Source organism: Odocoileus virginianus, chromosome 7 (assembly GCF_023699985.2).
Source record: "Odocoileus virginianus isolate 20LAN1187 ecotype Illinois chromosome 7, Ovbor_1.2, whole genome shotgun sequence".
Taxonomy (NCBI): domain Eukaryota; kingdom Metazoa; phylum Chordata; class Mammalia; order Artiodactyla; family Cervidae; genus Odocoileus; species Odocoileus virginianus.
Window position 1 is genome coordinate 28,358,523 of NC_069680.1, and position 19,391 is coordinate 28,377,913.

Below are 19,391 nucleotides of genomic sequence, written 5' to 3' on the forward strand. Positions count from 1 at the left end.
AGCTGTGGCCTTGACTCTCCTTCCAGAGATGAACACTAGTTCATTAAAATGAGAAATCACACAGGAGGCCTCCAACATCTGCTTCCTTGCACACTCCCAGACTGCGCTGTCCAACAGAGATAGAATGCCAGCTATATACGCAATTTATAATTTTATACAGTCCACAGTAAAAAAAAAAAGTACAAGACAGTTGGTGAAATTAATTTTAATAATATATTTCATCTGAAATATGTCAACATGACCTTGATCTAAATATTACAAATGGCATGTTTCACACTCTTTTTTTGTTTTTTTTTCCCATAGGAACTTTCTAAAATCCAGTGTGGTTTTTACATGTATATAATATCTCAGTTTGAATGCTGAATTTTCATCACAGACTCTCGATCTGTATTTTTCACATTTAGTAAAATTCACCACAGGAAAGGAGATTCATCTATACATGCTGTTCAGTTGTTCCAAATAGTTGTTTGCAAGAACTGAATCAGGTGTCCATTTTTCACATTTAAGTTAAAAAGTTAAATTAAAAAATTACATGAAATTAACTAAAGTTGAAAATTCTACTCCTCAGTGAAACTAGCTGTATTTGAAGGGCTCACTGGCTACCCTATTTACTAACAAACTCTAAGGCAGGAGATTTTGTTGTTTACTTTGTTGGAAAAGCTGACTTTGCAGGATAATATTATTTCCGTTACTGTTATTGACAGCTACCCTTGACTGAATGCTGACTACTTGCCAGATACACACTTCACATCATTTGATTCTCACAATAAGTCTGAAGGGTTAACAGTAGCATGCCCATTTGTAGAGAAGGACAATTAAGCCTTCAAGAGTTGAAGTAACTTGCCCAAGATTCAAGGCAAAGAGTGGGACAGGTAGATATTATTATTTTCTTATGTGCATGGGTAAACAGAGCTTTAATCAGCCCAAAAGGCTTTTCCAAAATCGATCAGACTGTTAGTCCCAAACTCCCAATTTATCCCTCCCCTCTTCCTTCCCTTTGTCAACTATAAATTTGTTTTTTTATGTCCGTGAGTCTCGGGATTAACAGAAGCACACTTTCATACATAAAAGAGATAAACAGCAAGAACCTACTGTATAACACAAGGAACTATAGTCAAGATTTTCTAATAACCTATAATGGAAGAGAATCTGAAGATGTTTACAGATATATGTATACTGGGTCACTTTGCTGGACACCTGAAACTAATACATCGTTGTAAAGTAAACCAGCTCTCGTTGAGTTCAGTCGCTCAGTTGTGTCCGACTCTCTGTGACCCCATGGACTGCAGAACACCAGGCTGCCCTGTCCATCACCAACTCCTGTAGACTGCCCAGACTTAGGCCCATTGAGTCGGTGATGCTGTGCAACCATCTCATCCCGTGTCGTCCCCTTCTCCTCCTGCATTTCAATGCTTTCCAGCATCGGGGTCTTTTCTAAGGAGTCAGTTCTTTTGCATCAGGTGGCCAAAGTATTAGAGCTTCAGCATCAGTCCTTCCAATGAATTTTCAGGACTGATTTCCTTGAGGATTGACTGGTTTGATCTCCTTGTAGTCCAATGGACTCTCAAGAGTCTTTTCCAACACCACAGTTCAAAAGCATCAATTCTTCTGCGCTCAGCTTTCTTTATGGTCCAACTCTCACATCCATACATGACCACTGGAAAAACCATACCTATGACTAAACAGACCTTTGGTGGCAAAGTAATGTCTCTGATTTTTAATATGCTGTCTAGGTTGGTCATAGATTTTCTTCAAAGGAGCAAGTGTGTTTTGATATCCTGTTTGCAGTCACCATCTGCAGTGATTTTGGAGCCCAAGAAAATAAAATCTGTCACTGTTTCCATTGTTTCCCCATTTATTTGCCATGAATTGATGGGACCGGATGCCATGATCTTAGCTTTTTGAATGTTGAGTTTTAAGCCAGCTTTTTCACTCTTCTCTTTCACCTTCATCAAGAGGCTCTTTAGTTCCTCTTTGCTTTCTGCTATAGGGCTGGTATCATCTGTATATCTGAAGTTATTGATATTTCTCCTGGCAGTCTTGATTCCAGCTTGTGGTTCATACAGCATGGTGTTTCGCATGATGTACTCTGTTTATATAAACAAATAAATAAACTGGTAATGGAAGTAAAGTCCGATGCTGTAAAGAACAATATTGTATAGGAACCTGTAATATTATGTCCATGAATCAAAGTAAATTGGATGTGGTCCAATAGGAAATAGCAAGAGTGAACATTGACATTTTAGGAATCAATGAACTAAAATGAACTGGAATGGGTGAATTTAATTCAGATGAGCATTATATCTACTACTGTGGGCAAGAATCCCTTAGAAGAAATGGATTAGCCATCATAGTCAACAAAAGAGTCCAAAATGCAGTAATTGGGTGCAGTCTCAAAAATGACAGAATGATCTCTGTTCGTTTCCAAGGCAAACCATTTGGTATGACAGTAATCCAAGTCTGTGCCCCAATCACTCATGCCGAAGAAGCTGAAGTTGAACAATTCTATGAAGACCTGCAAGACCTCCTAGAACTAACACCAAAAAAAGATGTCCTTTTCATCACAGGGGACTTGACCCTACTTTAGTGAAAAAGCAAACAAAATCAAATAGACTGACCGAGGTTCCTAGGCTTCAGTCACATATTGGTCACAGCTTTTTTCCATGTGATGATCTGTGGGTAGTTGGTTTAAAATGTGTTTTCTTGATTTCAGTATTTGTTTGTTTGATTGTTTTTCTTCTTTTCCTTTGAGTGGGGAGATTGTCAGTTTCCCAGGACGTCCATTCTGAACCAAGTGGGACTATAGGCCCCAATCATGCTGTAGAAATGTATTCTATTCTACATACTGGGGTCACCGATTTGAGACACTCAGAATGTGATAGGAGGTTCCTCTTCCTTAACTGCCAGATACATGTCTGATGCTTTAAAACAGCTCATTGAAGGTGTGAGTGGCTGGGTGGATAGGTGTGTGGGTGTGTGGGTGGGTGGGTGCGTGAGTGGTTGTGTGTGTGGGGGGTACCTTCCTCTATGCTCATGATGTTTTGTTTCCCCTTAGAAAAATTTTCAGGATCTTTAGTGTTATTGCAAACTTGGTCCTACAACTTCTTGAGAAAGCTGAAAGGAGTGTAAATGCAGAGTCAGGGGTGTCCTTTGTCAAACGAGGTTCATTTTGCTCTGGGTGGGGAGGGCTGCTGGGTGGCTGGGGCGGCACCAGGAGGCAGACCCGCTTCTCACTGCAGACCCTCTGCTGTGATCCTCGGCACCTGTAGTCACAGGCAACCCAGATCAACACCCCTGTGTGTGCGCGTGTGCACAAACACACACAAGTGCATGTGCACGTGAGCCTGAGCGCCGCTGTTGGGATTGGCTTGGACACTCTCCAGTGCAGCTGAGTCCCCAGAGAGGCAGGTGGGATCATGGCTATGATGGCTTTGCCCCGATGTCTTCTGAGGTTGGGACAGGGTGGCCCTTGGCTGCAAGTCCTTGCTCGCCACCGAAAACAAGCAAAACACTGTCTTCAACCATGAAAAGGACTGTGGACCAAAGTCCTGTGCAGCTGTCTTGTTGGGAAGAGAACACGTCTCCACATGAGCATATGCATGCCTGCTCACACATGCCCATGCTCGTGCAGGAAGTCACCTGCACACACACAGACACGCACCTCCACTCTGAGGTCTTAGTGCGTGTGCAGGGGCTCCTCCCGTGGATGAGAGCCAGACCTCTCCTCTAGCAGAGACTGTGTTCCAGGAGGGACAGGCAGGTCACAGAGCCAGTCTTACATCCCAGCAGTCTTGAGACCTGGCACCGGAGACCCACTTGTCCCCAGGTCTGTCAAGGGCCTGGGCTGGGGCCTGCCAGTCACAGGTCACCAGGAACATGGATCAGTTGAGCCTGGGCTGCTTCCAGCTGTGGTCCTCACAGCCACTGCAGGACCTGGGACGTTGCTCTTCTTCCTGGGGAGGCCTGGTCCGTGTTTCTGAAGGCACTGCTTCCCTGTGACCCTCTGCCCTTGGAGGCCTGCAGGAGATGCCTGGTGTTGTCCGTGCGCCTGTACGGAAGCCCCAGGCATGCGGCCGCTCCCTCCCAGTGATCTGGTCCTGTGATGGGCATGTGGTCAGGGGTCGGTAGTGGTCCTCTGGACAGGAGTGTTGGACCCTCCCAAAGTCCTGCTCGTGTGGTCTTGTTCCATTCTCTTGGTGAGGTAGGCTTATCCCCATGGCCCCCTTTATCTTGACCAGCCAGAGGTGGGAGGCAGTGATAAGGTTAGGACCACAGTTATCTAATGGATCTTGAAAACATCCCAGGTGTATTCCATAGTATCCCTCGATACTATGGACCCATGAAGGGTTATAAACAAATGGATTTTTATGTTCTCAGAAACTAACCTGAATGAAAGCCTTTAAACATGTCAAAATGGCAGCAAAGTGTCCAAAATTTGGTCCTTTTTCCTCAAAAGAGGCTGGGTAATAAACGAGCAAAGCTATCACAGAGCTCTGGGCTGGGTGGCCAGTGGGCGTTCACGCCAGGAGCCAGGAACGGTTGACGGCATCTCTCCCAGCAGAAGGTGGGCAGGGCGGCCATCCCTTCCCTCACCCTGGAGTGATTCTGACAGATGACACCAACACACTCGGTTATTTGGAGGACGGTGAAGTCCACCCCTGCCTGTCCGGCGTCACAGATACATGGGGCCTTAGGCATGGACTGCGGCCAGGGCCTCTGGGTTGCCAGGGCCCGAGGAGCCATTTCAGCCGTCTCTGAGTCCATGGCTGTGTTCCCCTGATTTTCTAGGGTCATTTGTGGACTCAGCCCTGCTGACCCGTTGGCCTGGCAAGTCCTCCTGGCCTGCTGCTGCTGTGGGATCCCCCCCAAGCTTGGCTTTGCTCAGCCTCCGAGGTCGTGCTTTCCTTGGTTGTGTGTTCAGCACCTGCCTCTGCCTGCTCAGCTTCTCGTGGCCCTTCCTTCTCCACCTGCTTGGGAATTAGACTTACCTCCGGAGCGGTGGTGGCAGGGTTGTTGGGGGTGACCAAGTGGCCGGGGTGGCCGAGGGCTCACCTACTAAGAGTGGTCATCATACTGGTGATGTGTTTCAGGTGGGAGGGAAGGGGGACTCCAGCTGGAGATGTTCCGCTTGGACCTTGAGGATGAACGCAGGCAGGGCTGGATTCAGGCGGCTTGGCTGGGGGCCCTGCCCTGCCCCTTGGGTTCTGGGAGCTGGAGTGTAGCCCCACATTGGATGTTGTGTTGCAGTTAAGGTCAGCAGAGCTACTGCAGGCTGGTGCAACTTGTGAACTTTTTTTGTAGTAAGACGTTGGATCTGGGATGCCTGAGGAGTTCGTGCATGCAGTGGGTCAGCATTTTGGGCACTGCATGTTCAGGCTGGATTCACTGACATGAGGTCATCTTGTGGCCTGTCCCTTGGACTGGCTTTGTCCTGGGGCAGCTCTCTGATGCTTGTGCCCTCTCCGACGGTGCAGGCCCGTCTCAGCTTTGGAGCACTTCTGTCATGAGTTCAAGGGGTGGTGGCATTTGGGGGAGATGCTCTCTGTGGGGCTGGGTGTTCACCACTGACGCTGTGGGAAGGGCTGGGTGGGAAGGGGAAGGAATCGTGTGGTGGCGCCTGATGTCCAGGAGCCATGATGAGGAGAGACTCTCCTGGTCCCCATGTGAGAGCACCTTCCCTTTGCACTGTGCTCTCACGCCCTGCCCGCCTGCAATTCCTGACATCATAGTCAGCCACGCCTGCCCAGCCTCTGCCGGAAGATGCTCAGCCCTTTAGCATCTCTGACTTACCTCTGCCTAAGTGTTTGTCGGGTTCCCTGGTGGCTCAGTGCTCAAGAACCCACCTGGCACGGCAGGAGAGGCAGGTTTGATCCCTGTCCTGGGAAGATGCCCTGGAGGAAGAAATGGCAGCCCACTCCAGTATTCTTGCCTGGGAGATCCCGTGAACATAGGAGCCTGGTGGGCTACCGTCCAGGGGGGCCCCAAGAGTTGGACACCGCTTAGCGACTGAGCATGCACACCAAGTGTGGAGTCCTGTTACAGTGACATCAGCAAGCATATATTCAATATGCTTGAATATATTCAATATATTCAAATATTCTTTGGAGGAAACTCCCTCTGGAAAAATGGAGTTGTTATCAGTTCCTTTTCTGTGGATTAAATCAAAATGGAGCTTGAAAAAGCCTTAGCATGAGCTTCCTACGTGCAGCCCCCTGGAAAGTGGAGGAGCAGAAGGATGTGGGCTGTTTCTGCATCTCCCTGCCTGACCCACCTCCCTCCTCCATCCCTAGGTCTTCTTTACCATACGTGTGTGTTAGTCACTCAGTTGTGTCTGACTCTTTGCGACCCCATGGACTGTAGCCCACCAGGCTCCTTTGTCCATGGGATTTCCCAGGCAAGAATACTGGAGTGGGTTGCCATTCTCTTCTCCAGGGCATCTTCCCTACCCAGGGATCAAATCCAAGTCTCCTGCATTGCAGGCAGATTCTTTACCATCTGAACCACCAGGGAAGCCCCTACTTCTTGGCAAAATCTCTCTACGTACTTTCAGGAACGTTTCCAATGTTTGCAGGCTCATTTTTTTTTATATTTAAAAAAACTCAGAAAACATTAATGCAAAAACATGCCTTTATGTCTCATTAACACTGGAAGTCCTAAAATGTAAAATTCTAAAAGCAGGCACGAGATATTTAATGTTTCCAAGCTCTGCTGTCTTCTCTTGTGCTCCGCATTCTAAAGGGAATGACAGTGGCTGAGCTTGTTTCGCCATCAGAATTGGTGTTGTCAGCAGATCGCTCATGTTGGAGGGTGGATGTGCTGGAGTTCAATGGGATTCCCCCACAGGAAGAGACAATTAGTAACCAACATTTCATCTCTAGTCTTTCTTGTGTCTAGTTCGTTGTTTTTCTGTGATTTTTTCCGAGCATCCTTTCCATGGTCCTATCTAAAAAACAAATGAAAACCCAAACTACCTTTGATCCTTAGGCGCCAGAATCCCTTCCTTTCAGAGCTGTGCTTCCGGAGCTGTGTCTGCACTCCTAGTTTTGTCTTCTCATCCCACTCCAGGAAGCCGTCTTGAGCAGGACTCTGGGTGCTTTCAGTTGCCACATCCCAGGGCTGTTCTTTTGGATCCGTTCTTGCCACTCTCGGGCCACCTGCCCTCCCTTGATTTGGGTGACGTCACTCATCTCTGCCTCATCCCACGTCACTGCTCGCTCCATCTCCTGTTCTGATACCAACCTCCTGACTGCCACTCATAGTACTTCCTTCTCATTCTCCATACTCCTCTTTAATGGTCTTATGCACACACTTGGTATTCATTACAGTCTAAGAGCTGTTGCTTCTTTGGTCCGTGAGACCGGAGATCTCTAAGGTCTAGAAGGCTCTCTCTATGTGCCTACTAGGTGGAGCTACTTGAATATCCAACAGGCAACTCAAATGCAACTTGTCCAAAACTATACCCTGGTCCTTTTCTCTTCCCTTAGGTACCCTTCTGTTCCCAGGTTCCTCTCCTTGGATGGTGTCATATCCTGCCTTGGGTGACTCATCAAGGGGTCACGCTGGACTGGGTGTCTTATTTAACTCTCGTTTAGCCCCTGGCCTCCTCTCCAGTTTATCACCAGCCACTGTGTTCAGCCTGCCTCCAGTATGCTTTTGTTCAGGGCCTCTTCTTTCAAACATACCACTGTAGCAGGAGGTCAGTTCAGTTCAGTTGCTCAGTTGTGTCCAACTCTTTGTGACCCCCATGGACTGCAACACACCAGGCTTCCCCATTCATCACCAGCTCCTGGAGCTTGCTCAGACTCATGTCCATCGAGTTGGTGATGCCATCCAGCCATCTCGTCCTCTGTCATCAGCAGGAGGTCAGTCTTTTCCTACTTTTTGCGTGGACCATCGCAGTACCTAACTAGCCAGTTCTGAGCCTCCCATCTTCACTGCCCTACCTGGGTGCCATCGCCGAGGCTCTCTCTGGCCTTTTGTATTATCACATCCCTTCCCCATCAGCTTCTCCCAATTCTTCATCCATTTCCATCTCACCCATCATGTTCACAATGAAACATGTCTGCCTGTCTGGTCTTTTATTCTGCTTCTCCTCTCCCCACCCTCCTGAACTTTGCCTTTGGCTCTGTGAATATGTCATCTACTCCCGTCTTCCTGAATTTGTGCCTAAGATTGCCCACCCCACGGGGGAAATACTAATGCTTCTTCCCAGCAGGTGAATGTACCTGCTAATGGCAGGTAAACTTTCACTTCCAAGGTCAATACCTGCTCCCCACTGCTCCCTCACTCATTCGCCCAGGGGTCTAGGAGGCCGGGGCAGGGGGTGCTTTTCACCGGTATTTATGTCGCATCATGAGAGCAAGTACCTGTCCAGAGCATCTCACCTGTGCCAGGCCCAGGCCTTCATGCCTAACCTTGCAGGAGGACCTTGTGCCTAAAACCTGTGAGTAACTAGTGCCAGTGTGTGCATGTTAGAGATGAGGAAACATAGGCTGGGAGAGGTAACCAGCTTAGCCCAAGATTACCCTGCATGGAAAACAGCAGAATTTAAGCCCACACAAGCTCACTCCAGAGCCTGAGCTCTCAGCCTCTGCAGACTGTCCTCTGCAGGTGTGAGCCCAGCAGAAAGTTGTCCCTGAGCAAGTTAACATTAAGTGTGGAAGTTAGTGAGTTGTGAACTGGCCAAGCTCAGGAATGTTTGGGAGGTGTATGGAAGCAGAAAGGAACCATGCTCTGGTCCTCCTAGGAGACAACAAGAATAGTTGCAATTCAAATCATTTATGTTTTAACAGGTATTTCTTTTAAAGTGGCCAATCAGTAAATTCATAATTGGCACAGAAAATTAGTTAAAATTGCCGCATGCTTGTTTGCATTTGTATCGATGTGCACACCATGGGATATATGTGAATACGTATCTGTATGCATGTGTTTGTTAATTGTCATCTTATATTTATATGATGACAACACAGACATATGTGCAGATGTGAATATGTGTGTGTGTGAATTATTTGATAAGAAGTGATTTCCGCCCAGTCACCTGGCCTGACCCCCTCCAGATGTCAGTTTCACACTGCAGAGAGTATAAGTGCAACGTGCCCTGTCACGAGCTAGGAAAACAAGCTTCTAGCAAACAGAGCTGTGTCTTGGTGGGTCTCCTGCTGACTTGTAACCCGGTGTCCCCTGCAGACTGCAGAGAGATCCTGCTTCCCATGATGACAGATCAGCTCAAGTACCATCTGGAGAGACAGGAAGATCTGGAGGCCTGCTGCCAACTGCTCAGCAACATCCTTGAGGTTCTGTACCGGAAGGACGTGGTGAGTAACCGTGGGGCTGCCTCCGTGGACCCCGCGGCATGCGTGGGCCTGGGATCCTCCTGAGACCCGGCCTCGGCGGACCGAATCACGTTTGATTCATGGAAGGGCCTGAATTTTAAGGGTCACCCTTCCTTTCTCTTTGGGCCTTCCCTGGTGGCCCTAATGGTGAGTATCTGCCTGCAATACAGAAGACCCTGGTTCAGTCCTTGGTCAGGAAGATCTCCTGGAGAAGGGCCTGGCAACTCATGCCAGTATGCTTGCCTGGAGAATCCCATGGACAGAGGAGCAAGTGTGGCGGGCTACAGTCCACGGGGCCACAAAGAGTCAGACATGACTGAGCGACTAATACCTTTCTCTTTTTCTCTGTAGAGTTGCATCCTCAAATTATTTTTTATTTATCTATAAATCTTGATGGGGCTTCCCTAGTGGTAAAGAATCCTCCTGCCAATGCAGGAGGTGCAGGAACATGGGTTTGATCCCTAGGTGGGGAGGATCACCTGGAGGAGGAAATAGCAACCCACTCCAGTGTTCTTGCCTGGGAAATGCTATGGACAGAGGAGCCTGGCAGGGTCCAGTCCATGGGGTCGCACAGAGTCAGACACGACTGAGCGACTGAGCAAGCAAAGCCTGATGATTGTATTATCATGTGTGTCTTTCTACATTAAAGATACTGTTTTGTTTCCTGTGACTTCTCAGCTCAGTGACTCCCAAGACTGAGATTTGTTATTTAAGGTCAGAGGCTTTGATGTTAAAAATTAGAAATAAACAAAGGGAGGCTAATTGCCTACTTTCTTTCAATCATTATTTCTAATAAATAATACTTAGTTTATTTTATACATGAGCATAATTGTTGTTGCTTAAGTCAGTGGTGCTTCTGAGAATTTTGAAAGCAGGTCTCTGCCCCTTTTCGCAGGTTCCTTTCTGTACTGGCAGTTTTTTCCTGTGCTTTCTTTGCTGTTTCTTTTTTTTTAAATGGTATTTTCTTTTGCATTTCTCAATTGTATGCTTACTCCTCTGACCTTTTTGTCTAATAAAAAGCTGGTGCAAGCACATGTGGAACATCTGACTCTCTGCCTCCCGACCCCACTGTACCTGCCATCAGCATTTGTGCACGTGTGCGCGCACATGTAAAGTCACTGGTTCTCTAGGTGTGTCTGGACGGGTGTACAGGGCTGCGTCTGTCTCTGCTTCTAGCAGTGGCCAGATGAATCAAGGTTTTTAAGTTAGTCGGGCTTGTTCTCAGCTCTCCCCCATTTGATCTCTGGACAACTCCCCAGTCCAAACACACGCGGGTATGCACACGCATGCACACACACACATACACACAAATGCCTGTCCTGCCCACTTCTTCGCTACACCTGCTTATCTTCTCAGAGTCTGGGCGGTGTGCTTGAAAAGAGAATTACAGTAAATTAGTTCATTGTGACTGTGGCTATGTCCACTCTTCCTAGGCTTTGCCTTTGAAAGGTCTTGCAAGCCTCAACCCAAAGGCCAGCCTTCAATCATCCCAGTCCAGGCCTTTTGAAAAATGCTCAGCATCGCTCGTTATTAGAAAAATGCAAATCAAAACTACAATGAAGTTATTGCTTCACTTCAATCATCAGAATGGCTATCGTCAAGAAATCTACAAACAGCAAATACTGGGGAGGATGTGGAGGAAAGGGAACCCTCTTACACGGTTGGTGGGAATATAAATTGATACAGTCACTATGGAGAACAGTGTGGAGAGTTCTTTAAAAACTAATTAAAAAACCACCATATGACCCAACAGCCCCACTCCTGGGCATATACTCTGAGGAAACCATAATTTAAAAGGACACATGTACCCCAAAGTTCATTGCAGCACTATTTACAATAGCTTGAACATGGAAATAACCTAGATGTCCATTGACAGATGAATGGATAAAGAAGCTGTGGTATATATATATATATACAATGGAATATTGTTCAGCCATAAAAAGGAACACATTTGAGTCAGTTCTAGTGAGGTGGATGAACTTGGAACCTGTTACACAGAGTGAAGTTAGTTGGAAATGGGAAAAACAAATATCATATGTTAATGCATAAGAATGGAATCTAGAAAGAATGGTGCCGATGAAACTACTTGCAGGGCAAGAACAGAGACACAGACATAGAGCACAGGTTTGTGGACACAGAGGTGGAGGGGGGGAGTGGGACACATGGAGAGAGTAGCGTGGAGACACTTACATTAGCACGTGGAAAGTAGACGGCCAGGGGGAGTTTGCTATATGACCCAGGGAACTCACACTGGGGCTCTGTGACAACCCAGGGGGGTGGGATGGGATGGGGGGTGGGAGGGAGCTTCACGAGGGGGGGATGTGTGTATACATGCCTGATTCACGTTGTTGTATGGCAAAACCCAACACAATATTGTAAAGCAATTAGCCTCCAATTAAAAACAGAAAAGAGTGAAAAAAAACAAGATTGTAAGTGAAAACTCATAAGGCCAAGCCTTGTAGAGGAGGCAGTGCCTGCTTGGCTTGTGAGGAGCACCTAGAAAACCAGTCTAAACACGTTGAGAATTCATGAAGAAGAATCAACAATCCCATCACACATGAGACGAAGGAGCTCACTTTTACAGATTGGAGGTGCTCCGGCATGCTAAATTCTAGGTGTTGTGTAAGGTGATATGTAAACACTCGATTCTATGCAGGCATACCCACATTACTGGGGTCTGACATGCGGCGCGGGCAATGTGGTTGTTAGCTGCCGGCTCTCTGTGTACACGTGGGCAAGTGTCTTTCGAAAGCTAATTGGTGAGCTAATCAGGGATCATAAACATGATATTGTTTAAACAGATTTGCTTTTATTTTTAAGGTTTGCTTCAATTAAATTACTGCGATTATATAACATTACCGTTAATGGGCTATAATTAATAAAATGCCTTGAGTTTTCTTTGTGAAGGCTTTTGCTTGTGACAAGGGCCATTTTTCATCTCGTTAAGGGTTATAATTGAGTTACTCTTTACAGGGTAAATGGATTCTGTGACAGCCGCAGGGCTGGCATGTTAATGACTGTCTTAGTTGTTGGTTTACATGCATGTGTCTCCTGCAGGGGCCGACGCAGAGGCACGTCCAGATCATCATGGAGAAGCTTCTCCGGACAGTGAACCGAACCGTCATTTCCATGGGGCGGGACTCTGAACTCATCGTAAGTGCTCCATGACACACGCGTGGGGGTCTCTCTGTGCTCCTGACAGCATCTTTCCCGGGAAAGTCGTTAACTTTCAAGCTTGAAAATCCACATGGTCCTCTTGCACCTGCCTTTTGAAACCGTCTCTTACTACAATATAGCAAGCAGTTGCGATGCATTTATTTACAGCCTAGTAGGTTAAGTGGGCTCATTTTCCATGATTCTAGAAGCAAGTGTCGAAGGTGAAGAGCAAGCACAGCCACGTTTTGTAGACAGAGGATTTGGTTCCAGTTTTGTCGTCACTACCTTCTAGCAAAGGGTGTTTGTTTTCTTCTAAGTTCCCATATGCCAGGCAGTTGCTTTCTACGTATTTACACTTAAGATCCCATTAATAAAATTTTATGAAGGGCCTTAAAAAGTAATTGAGGCACTCCGAGTTAGCTATTTTATGTCTTCTCTAATGTATTGTAGATGTTCCTCTTATACGGATACAAAGCATGGGATCTATTCTTTTTCTCAAGGTTTTTACCAGTAATGTTGGCAGTCTTTCAAGTTTCATATTATGGCGCTTTTTCTCAGAGTTTGCCACCATCATGATTGTTAAATTTGGTTTCATGGGCATAAGATGTGTTTGTAGGTCTCATTTAATTCCTTTCATTTCTGGTATGTATTACCATTTAACTAAGTTTGGTGGATCCTATTTCAAAAAAAAATCACTTTCCTAATCAAGGAACAGGAAAAATCCAGTTAGAGTTTTCACTGGCAGTCAGACTAGGCACACTGGTCTCCCTTGGGGGAGTTTGGTTCTGTCTGCGTAGCCTGGGCATGGATGGATCAAGTATGCTGACCCATTGGTTTCCTTCAGATGTAAAGCAGGAATGGGGCACTGGGCTTGTGTTGGCTTCTCTGGCTGCATCACAGTGAAGGATGTGCCATGTGGTTTTGGATGCATCACAGAGAGTGATCGCTGCCTTTGCGTGTTTCCATGTGGTAGAACTGTCTAGTTTATGTTTCTGAGTTTTAGCACATGTTGTGTGCAGGTTTTCCTTTCTGAGGTACATCTCTTTTTGGTTTATGCTTTAACATGTTTAAATTAAGGATTTTTCCTTGTAAATTGATGGTATTTACCATGGACTCTCCCAGGCTTCTTCATGCTCTTCAGTGTTACTCTTCTTCTCTGTAAACTGGAAGTGCTTTCGTATAGGTTGGGGGAGAGGGAGCCCCGTGGAAGAAGACGTGGGGTGGCTGCGGAGGCACCCAGGGTCCCGGTGCTCCTGTCTCCTTGCGGCTGTGCCCTGGCTGCCCCTGGGATACTCCGTCGTGGTGGAACTCCGGAGGGCTTTCGGTAGAATGAAGGGTGTGTGGCTAGAAGCTGAGCTGAGTTTGGTGTCACTGTGCTGAGACCTCGGTGGGAAGGACATTCTGGACACTGGTGATGGAGTCCCAGTGAGTGATAGGCAGTCTTGGTGGGCAGACGGGGGAGGTGGCTGGCGTGGTGGCCAGTGAGCGGGTGAGACAGTCCCGTCTGGTTGGCAGCCCGTCCCCTCAGATCAAAGCCTACTGGTCAGCAGTTACGCTGGGGAGAGGAGTGGGGGAAGGACACTCAGAGCAGTCTGGTGGTACCTTGGGAGGTGGTGAGATTGTAGGTCATGCTCACAGCTCAAGCTGAGCATCTAGACTGGACCTTGTGGGCAGAGCATGGTGACTTTTCTCAGACCATGTGGTCCAGGGGGCCTTTGGGAAATGTCCCATGTCTCAGGCATGGTGATAACAGTGATGATGTAATAGCTGCCCCTCCTCGAGCACTTCTGTGTGTGCTCAGCTCAGCTCAGTTCAGTTGCTCAGTCGGGTCTGACTCTTCGTGACCCCATGGACTGCAGCACGCCAGGCCTCCGTGTCCATCACCAGCTTCCGGAGTTTACTCAAACTCATGTCCATTGAGTCGGTGATGCCATCCAACCATCTCATCCTCTGTCGGCCCCTTCTCCTCCCGCCTTCAATCTTTCCCAGCATCAGGGTCTTTTCCAATGAGTCAGGTCTTTGCATCTGTGTGTGCTGAGCACTGGTTAATGCACAGAAGAGCCTGGCTTAATCCTCCCGTTCCTTGTGCAGAGACCCCTGCAGAAATGTCCTGCAGGGAGGTGGGAAATGGCCCCAGACCCACAGCTGGCACAGCAGGGCTCCTGGGGAGCCCTGGTTTGGCGCCAGAGCTAGCTTTCTTTGGTCTCTTCTGGAAGACTGAGACCTGTGATCCTCATCTCAGTGGTGGACCAGAAGGTCCCCAGGAGGACTCTGTGTTCCTCCTGGATCCACATCCTTATTCGGCGGGGGAGCTGCCCACAGAAGTAAACACTTTGCTGTTTGCTGCCTTCTGTTGTGTCCGTGGACCAAATGCCAGGATGTCCTGGAGGTAGAAGGGGCCAGACCGTGGATCAGCAGCTGCTTTCCTGAAAGGCTTGGAGGGATGCCTGTGGTCTACAGAATCCTCGGGGGTTCCTGGGAAGAACCCTTACAGTGTCAACCAGGGGGGCCAGGAAGCGAGGACCAGGCTCTGTCTGGCCTAGCTGCAGCCTTGCTCCTATGGCACGGGTTGGCGGGGAGTTCAGGGCTCAGTTGGGGGGACGGTGGGGATGGAGTAGAGCATGTTTCCCACACAGAGGCTCATCACCCCTACCCAGCCCGTCTCCAGCAGAAGTCTCCAGAAGCAGGAACAGGACTTAGGTCCCAACCTGACTCTTCCCAGTTCCCACATCTCTAATGTGTGTACGAGGAGCCCAGAAAGGCAATGGCACCCCACTCCAGTCCTCTTTCCTGGAAAATCCCATGGACGGAGGAGCCTGGTGGGCTGCAGTCCATGGGGTCTCGAAGAGTCAGACATGACTGAGCAACTTCACTTTCACTTTTCACTTTTATGCATTGGAGAAGGAAATGGCAACCCACTCCAGTGTTCTTGCCTGGAGAATCTCAGGGATAGGGTCGCACAGAGTCAGACACGATTGAAGTGACTTAGCAGTAGCAGTTAGCAAAATGAATTAAGCTGTCAGGGAAGGACTCTCAAAAAAAAAAAAAAACCCCACCCAAATCTGAATATCCTATAGTTATTTGATGAGTGGTGACAACGTCACGATGTTTGCAGAAAGGCCACTCACCATTTCCGCCTGGCGGTGCTCAGGAAGCTCTCTGGGAGTCAGGGCCGTGAGTCCGCTTGGTGACAGCCGCAGAGCGGTGAGACTGAAAGGCTGCCCTGCCCGGCGCTGGGTCTTGCTCTGTCCATCGGCTCCCGTGCAGATTTGTGCGGCGGCTTCTTAATGTCACTGTTGCTGCTCTGGGAATTTAGATGAGAGGAGGATCTGGGGCTGGGGGGAAAATCACCCTGACAAGATGGGCCAAAAAGACTTCATCAGGGCCCCCTCTAGAGTGGGAAACGAGCGGCATGCCTGGGGTCGGCCTGACATCCCCAGTGTGACACAGAGATTCCAGGACTTAACGTGTCTGCGCTGCTGTTTTGCATCATTGGAATGGAAGTGGTATAACCGTGAATCAGCTCACCTGTTCTGTATGATTGCTGAAGATGGACCTAAAAAATTCAAGTGATTTAAAAAGTTTTAAAAACCTGTGCTTCACTTAATGATTTATTTCATGATATTGTCAACAGTAGGAGTAGATGTCTGACCTCTGTTTTGGTCAGAATTATTCATCAGCTGGGGATGCTGTTGTGGCCTGGCAGTTTCCCCATCCATTCATATATAGGGCTGAGAACTGGGGGACTTCACATGTTATTGGCTAAGCTGTGATGTACAGTGTAAGCCTTTTCTTTTATCTGTATCTGGTATCTTATAAACACCATGCAGTTGGTTACATATCACTTGTTTTAGTTCATTTTATACCTTTCCACTTCGTATTTGAAATGGGCTGTTGGAACGCATCTCAGGCAGAGGATAAAAATACGCCGTGATCCTACTAAGTGGATGCCTTTTTGACAAAGGGAACTCCATTTGGCAAGTTTAGGCTTGTGGATGGCTTGGTTGTTGACCACGGGCCCTAACACAGATGACTTGCAGTATCTGACCACAGACTTAAGATGCCATTTTATCTTTATTCCAGGATTGTCTGATGCTGTAGAATAGTGGGTTGAGATGCTGAGTTTTACATTGTCTGATTTCAGATTTGATTTTTCTCTTCCTCTTTGAAGAGGTTTCTAGGTTGACAGCGTCACTGTATTCGGCTCCGAGCAGGGGCCCTGGGGGCTCAGGTGCTCCTGTCTGGTGGGCAGGTGACCCGACTACTTATCTGGTGGGTGACATGGGTACCCTGACCCTCACACGGGACCCCCGGACAAACACAGCCCGTGTCTGTGTTGGGATAAGTGCTGTAAATACGCTGGGTTGAGAGCAGAGAGGAAAATACACATGACTGTTCCTTCTCCTGTGACGTGAGCCGCTGCTGCTGCTTTTAGATGATCAGGTTTACATTCCATTAATGGGTCCTTTAAAAATGTAATTGAGTGAGGACTTTTTAAGATTTTTTCTGTGGCCTGTATACACAGCAGAAGACTGAAAATTAGTAATTCACTAACATGAGAATGTGGGCCTCTTCAAAAGAAAGATTCCCCTGGAAAACTGACAGAAGTAGACTTAGCAATGGGAAAAATTCTGCCTGCGTTCACCACTTGCTCTTGTGACCACCAAACCTCCTCATTCCCTAGACTTGAGTGATGGAAGCTCTTTTGTTTCCACTCTAAGAGCCAGCTGTAGGGGTGGTTGATGGGTGCGGTATTCCCTTGTGACAGTAGCACCAATGATAGGGAAGATGCTGTTAGTGAAAACCCACTGCTTTCTTTGCATCTGCATGATTTACAAGGACCTGACATGCTTCTGCATTTAAAAAATGCTGTAAGAGGTGTGGTCTCCCCATGCATGCAGCCCCTTTACCGAGATCATCACCAAGACTTCTCACAAAGACTTTCTGTCCCCACGCACATGCGTTCATTTTGCAACACCTGTTCTAATGGACTTTTCGTATGATTGTGCTTTTAACAAAGTGCTGATCTTAACCTTGCTTTGCAGAAGAAAACAATACAAAAGTTTCAAGTGGACAGTATCTGCTTTTTCTATATGAGTATTACAAAAAGTGTCTCTAACGTGTGTGTTTGTTAATAAATCTACTTGGAAGACATCTGACTCACAGAAAGTCATCCTGACGTGGGTACACGTGTGAGTGGTGATGACTTTATCAGTTCGTTCCCATTTGGTATTTGTTACAGCAGTGTTCCCCTGCCTTTCTCATATTTCTGTGGCCCTCATTTTTTCAAGCTTGGTTTCTGACTGCGGATTTGTTGCCGAGGAAATCAAGACCACGTCATTCCCTGGGTAAAATACGCTGTGCGATTCTTGCATATTCATCCCAAACCGTATCTTAAGTGAATTACTGAGTTACTTAAAAGGCAGTGTACCACTTGCACCTGAGCTTCTCAGCTGTCGAACGCACACTGCACACAATAGCACGAGGAGTTAGCGCCAGTTTCTGAATCGGGTCGCTCTTCTCTTCCGCCCAATAAATGGGTTGCACGCTTATCCCCTGCCAAGTGTGCCAATGAAGAGATTTTCTAGATAAAAGGAGACATATCAGTGTGGAAGGCAGCTTCTGTGACCTTTAGGTGACATGTAATCATGTCAAATTTTACTCGCTGATAAAAATGCTCCCGAAGAACCATTCCAGCTGTGGTGGGATTTGTAAACACGTTGTGTCCTCACAGACAGCATGGAATGGAGAGGCTCATGGCCTGTCTCTTATTATTTGTTCTCGCTGTCTTCAATGAGAAGCACAAAGGAAGCACTTGAATTGCATGGTGCGTCTTCTTTGTTGGAACTGAGCGTGGTGTATCTCAGATCTGCCTTGCCCATGGTGGTACCCCAAGAAGAATGGCTTTGCCAGGCATGCTCATTGTTACCATCTGAGATTGGAGTCAGCCTGGTGTGGGTCCGTGAACAACGACGCTTGTGACTGCCACACCTCAGGTCTCCATGGCAATGGACATCTCGGCAAACTCGTGGAATGAGGGAAACTTCTGCCAACTTCTTGTGCCCTTTCCAAGAGAGCAAGGTTTTCCCACATCTTGATTTCCCTGGTCATACTCTGCTTGGGGGATCGTCTGAGACTGAAGGACCAGATGCAGAGGCCTGGGACTGCTCCTTGGAGGCTAGTCACACACTTGCAGCGTGACAGGTGGGCACCTGTGTGCAGAATGTCTTGAATCTGGTTATCTATAAGAGAGGACCTGTGAGGCAGCACAGGGTGAGCACGTGTGTGAGCAGTGTGTGGCGCACAGACGATTGTCGAGTGTGATTGGAATTTCCCCGGGCGCTCCAGGCATGGAGTCTTCCTCCACATCCTGACTCCATCCTGACTCCTGACCCCTTCTTTGCCCAGAGGGACTTGTGAGGGCAGCGGGGGCCTTCTGTCTCAGCCCCATCCTTGCCAGCGGACTTTGTTATTGCAGAGCCTGTGAGAGCGGGAGGTGGCTCTCCTCTCCTAGGTTGCCAGGGGGACCTTTTCCCTTGGGAGAGGAGGTTGGCTGGGGCTGGTCTTCATGGGAGAGGCAGGGTGCTCAGCCCAATGGAGGCGCTGGTGTCCCATCCCAGGGAGGGAGGACGAAAGGAAGGAGGCGGCCAGTTTCTGGGGCCGGGGACTTGCTGGATGGATGATGTAGACTCTGCCTTGGGGGAGGGCGGGGGATGGTAGGATTTGCCCTGGAAATATCCGTGAGGTCCTTGTCCCCGAGGTTCTTCAAAAATCAGACCTGCTGTGCATGGTGCCCGTTGATCTCAAAAGCCATCACGTCCTCCTGGCAGCCGAGACCTGTGCCAGCGGGTGTGGCCTGGTCAGCAGAGTCTGAGCTGGATTCCAGCCCTGCCCCTGCCCCAG

The 19,391-nt window shown here is 48.0% G+C and overlaps 1 protein-coding gene across 2 annotated transcripts in view; it reads left to right on the forward strand.

Annotated features, from left to right (window-relative positions):
* The window catches only part of DOCK1 (dedicator of cytokinesis 1), a 545,853-nt gene that overhangs the window by 196,729 nt on the left and 329,733 nt on the right, over positions 1-19,391 (forward strand). For both annotated transcript variants that reach the window (XM_070470415.1, XM_070470416.1), the window contains exons 26-27: positions 9,187-9,314; positions 12,390-12,485. In XM_070470415.1, coding sequence (XP_070326516.1) covers positions 9,187-9,314; positions 12,390-12,485 — 224 coding nt within the window. The remainder of the gene's footprint in view (positions 1-9,186; positions 9,315-12,389; positions 12,486-19,391) is intronic.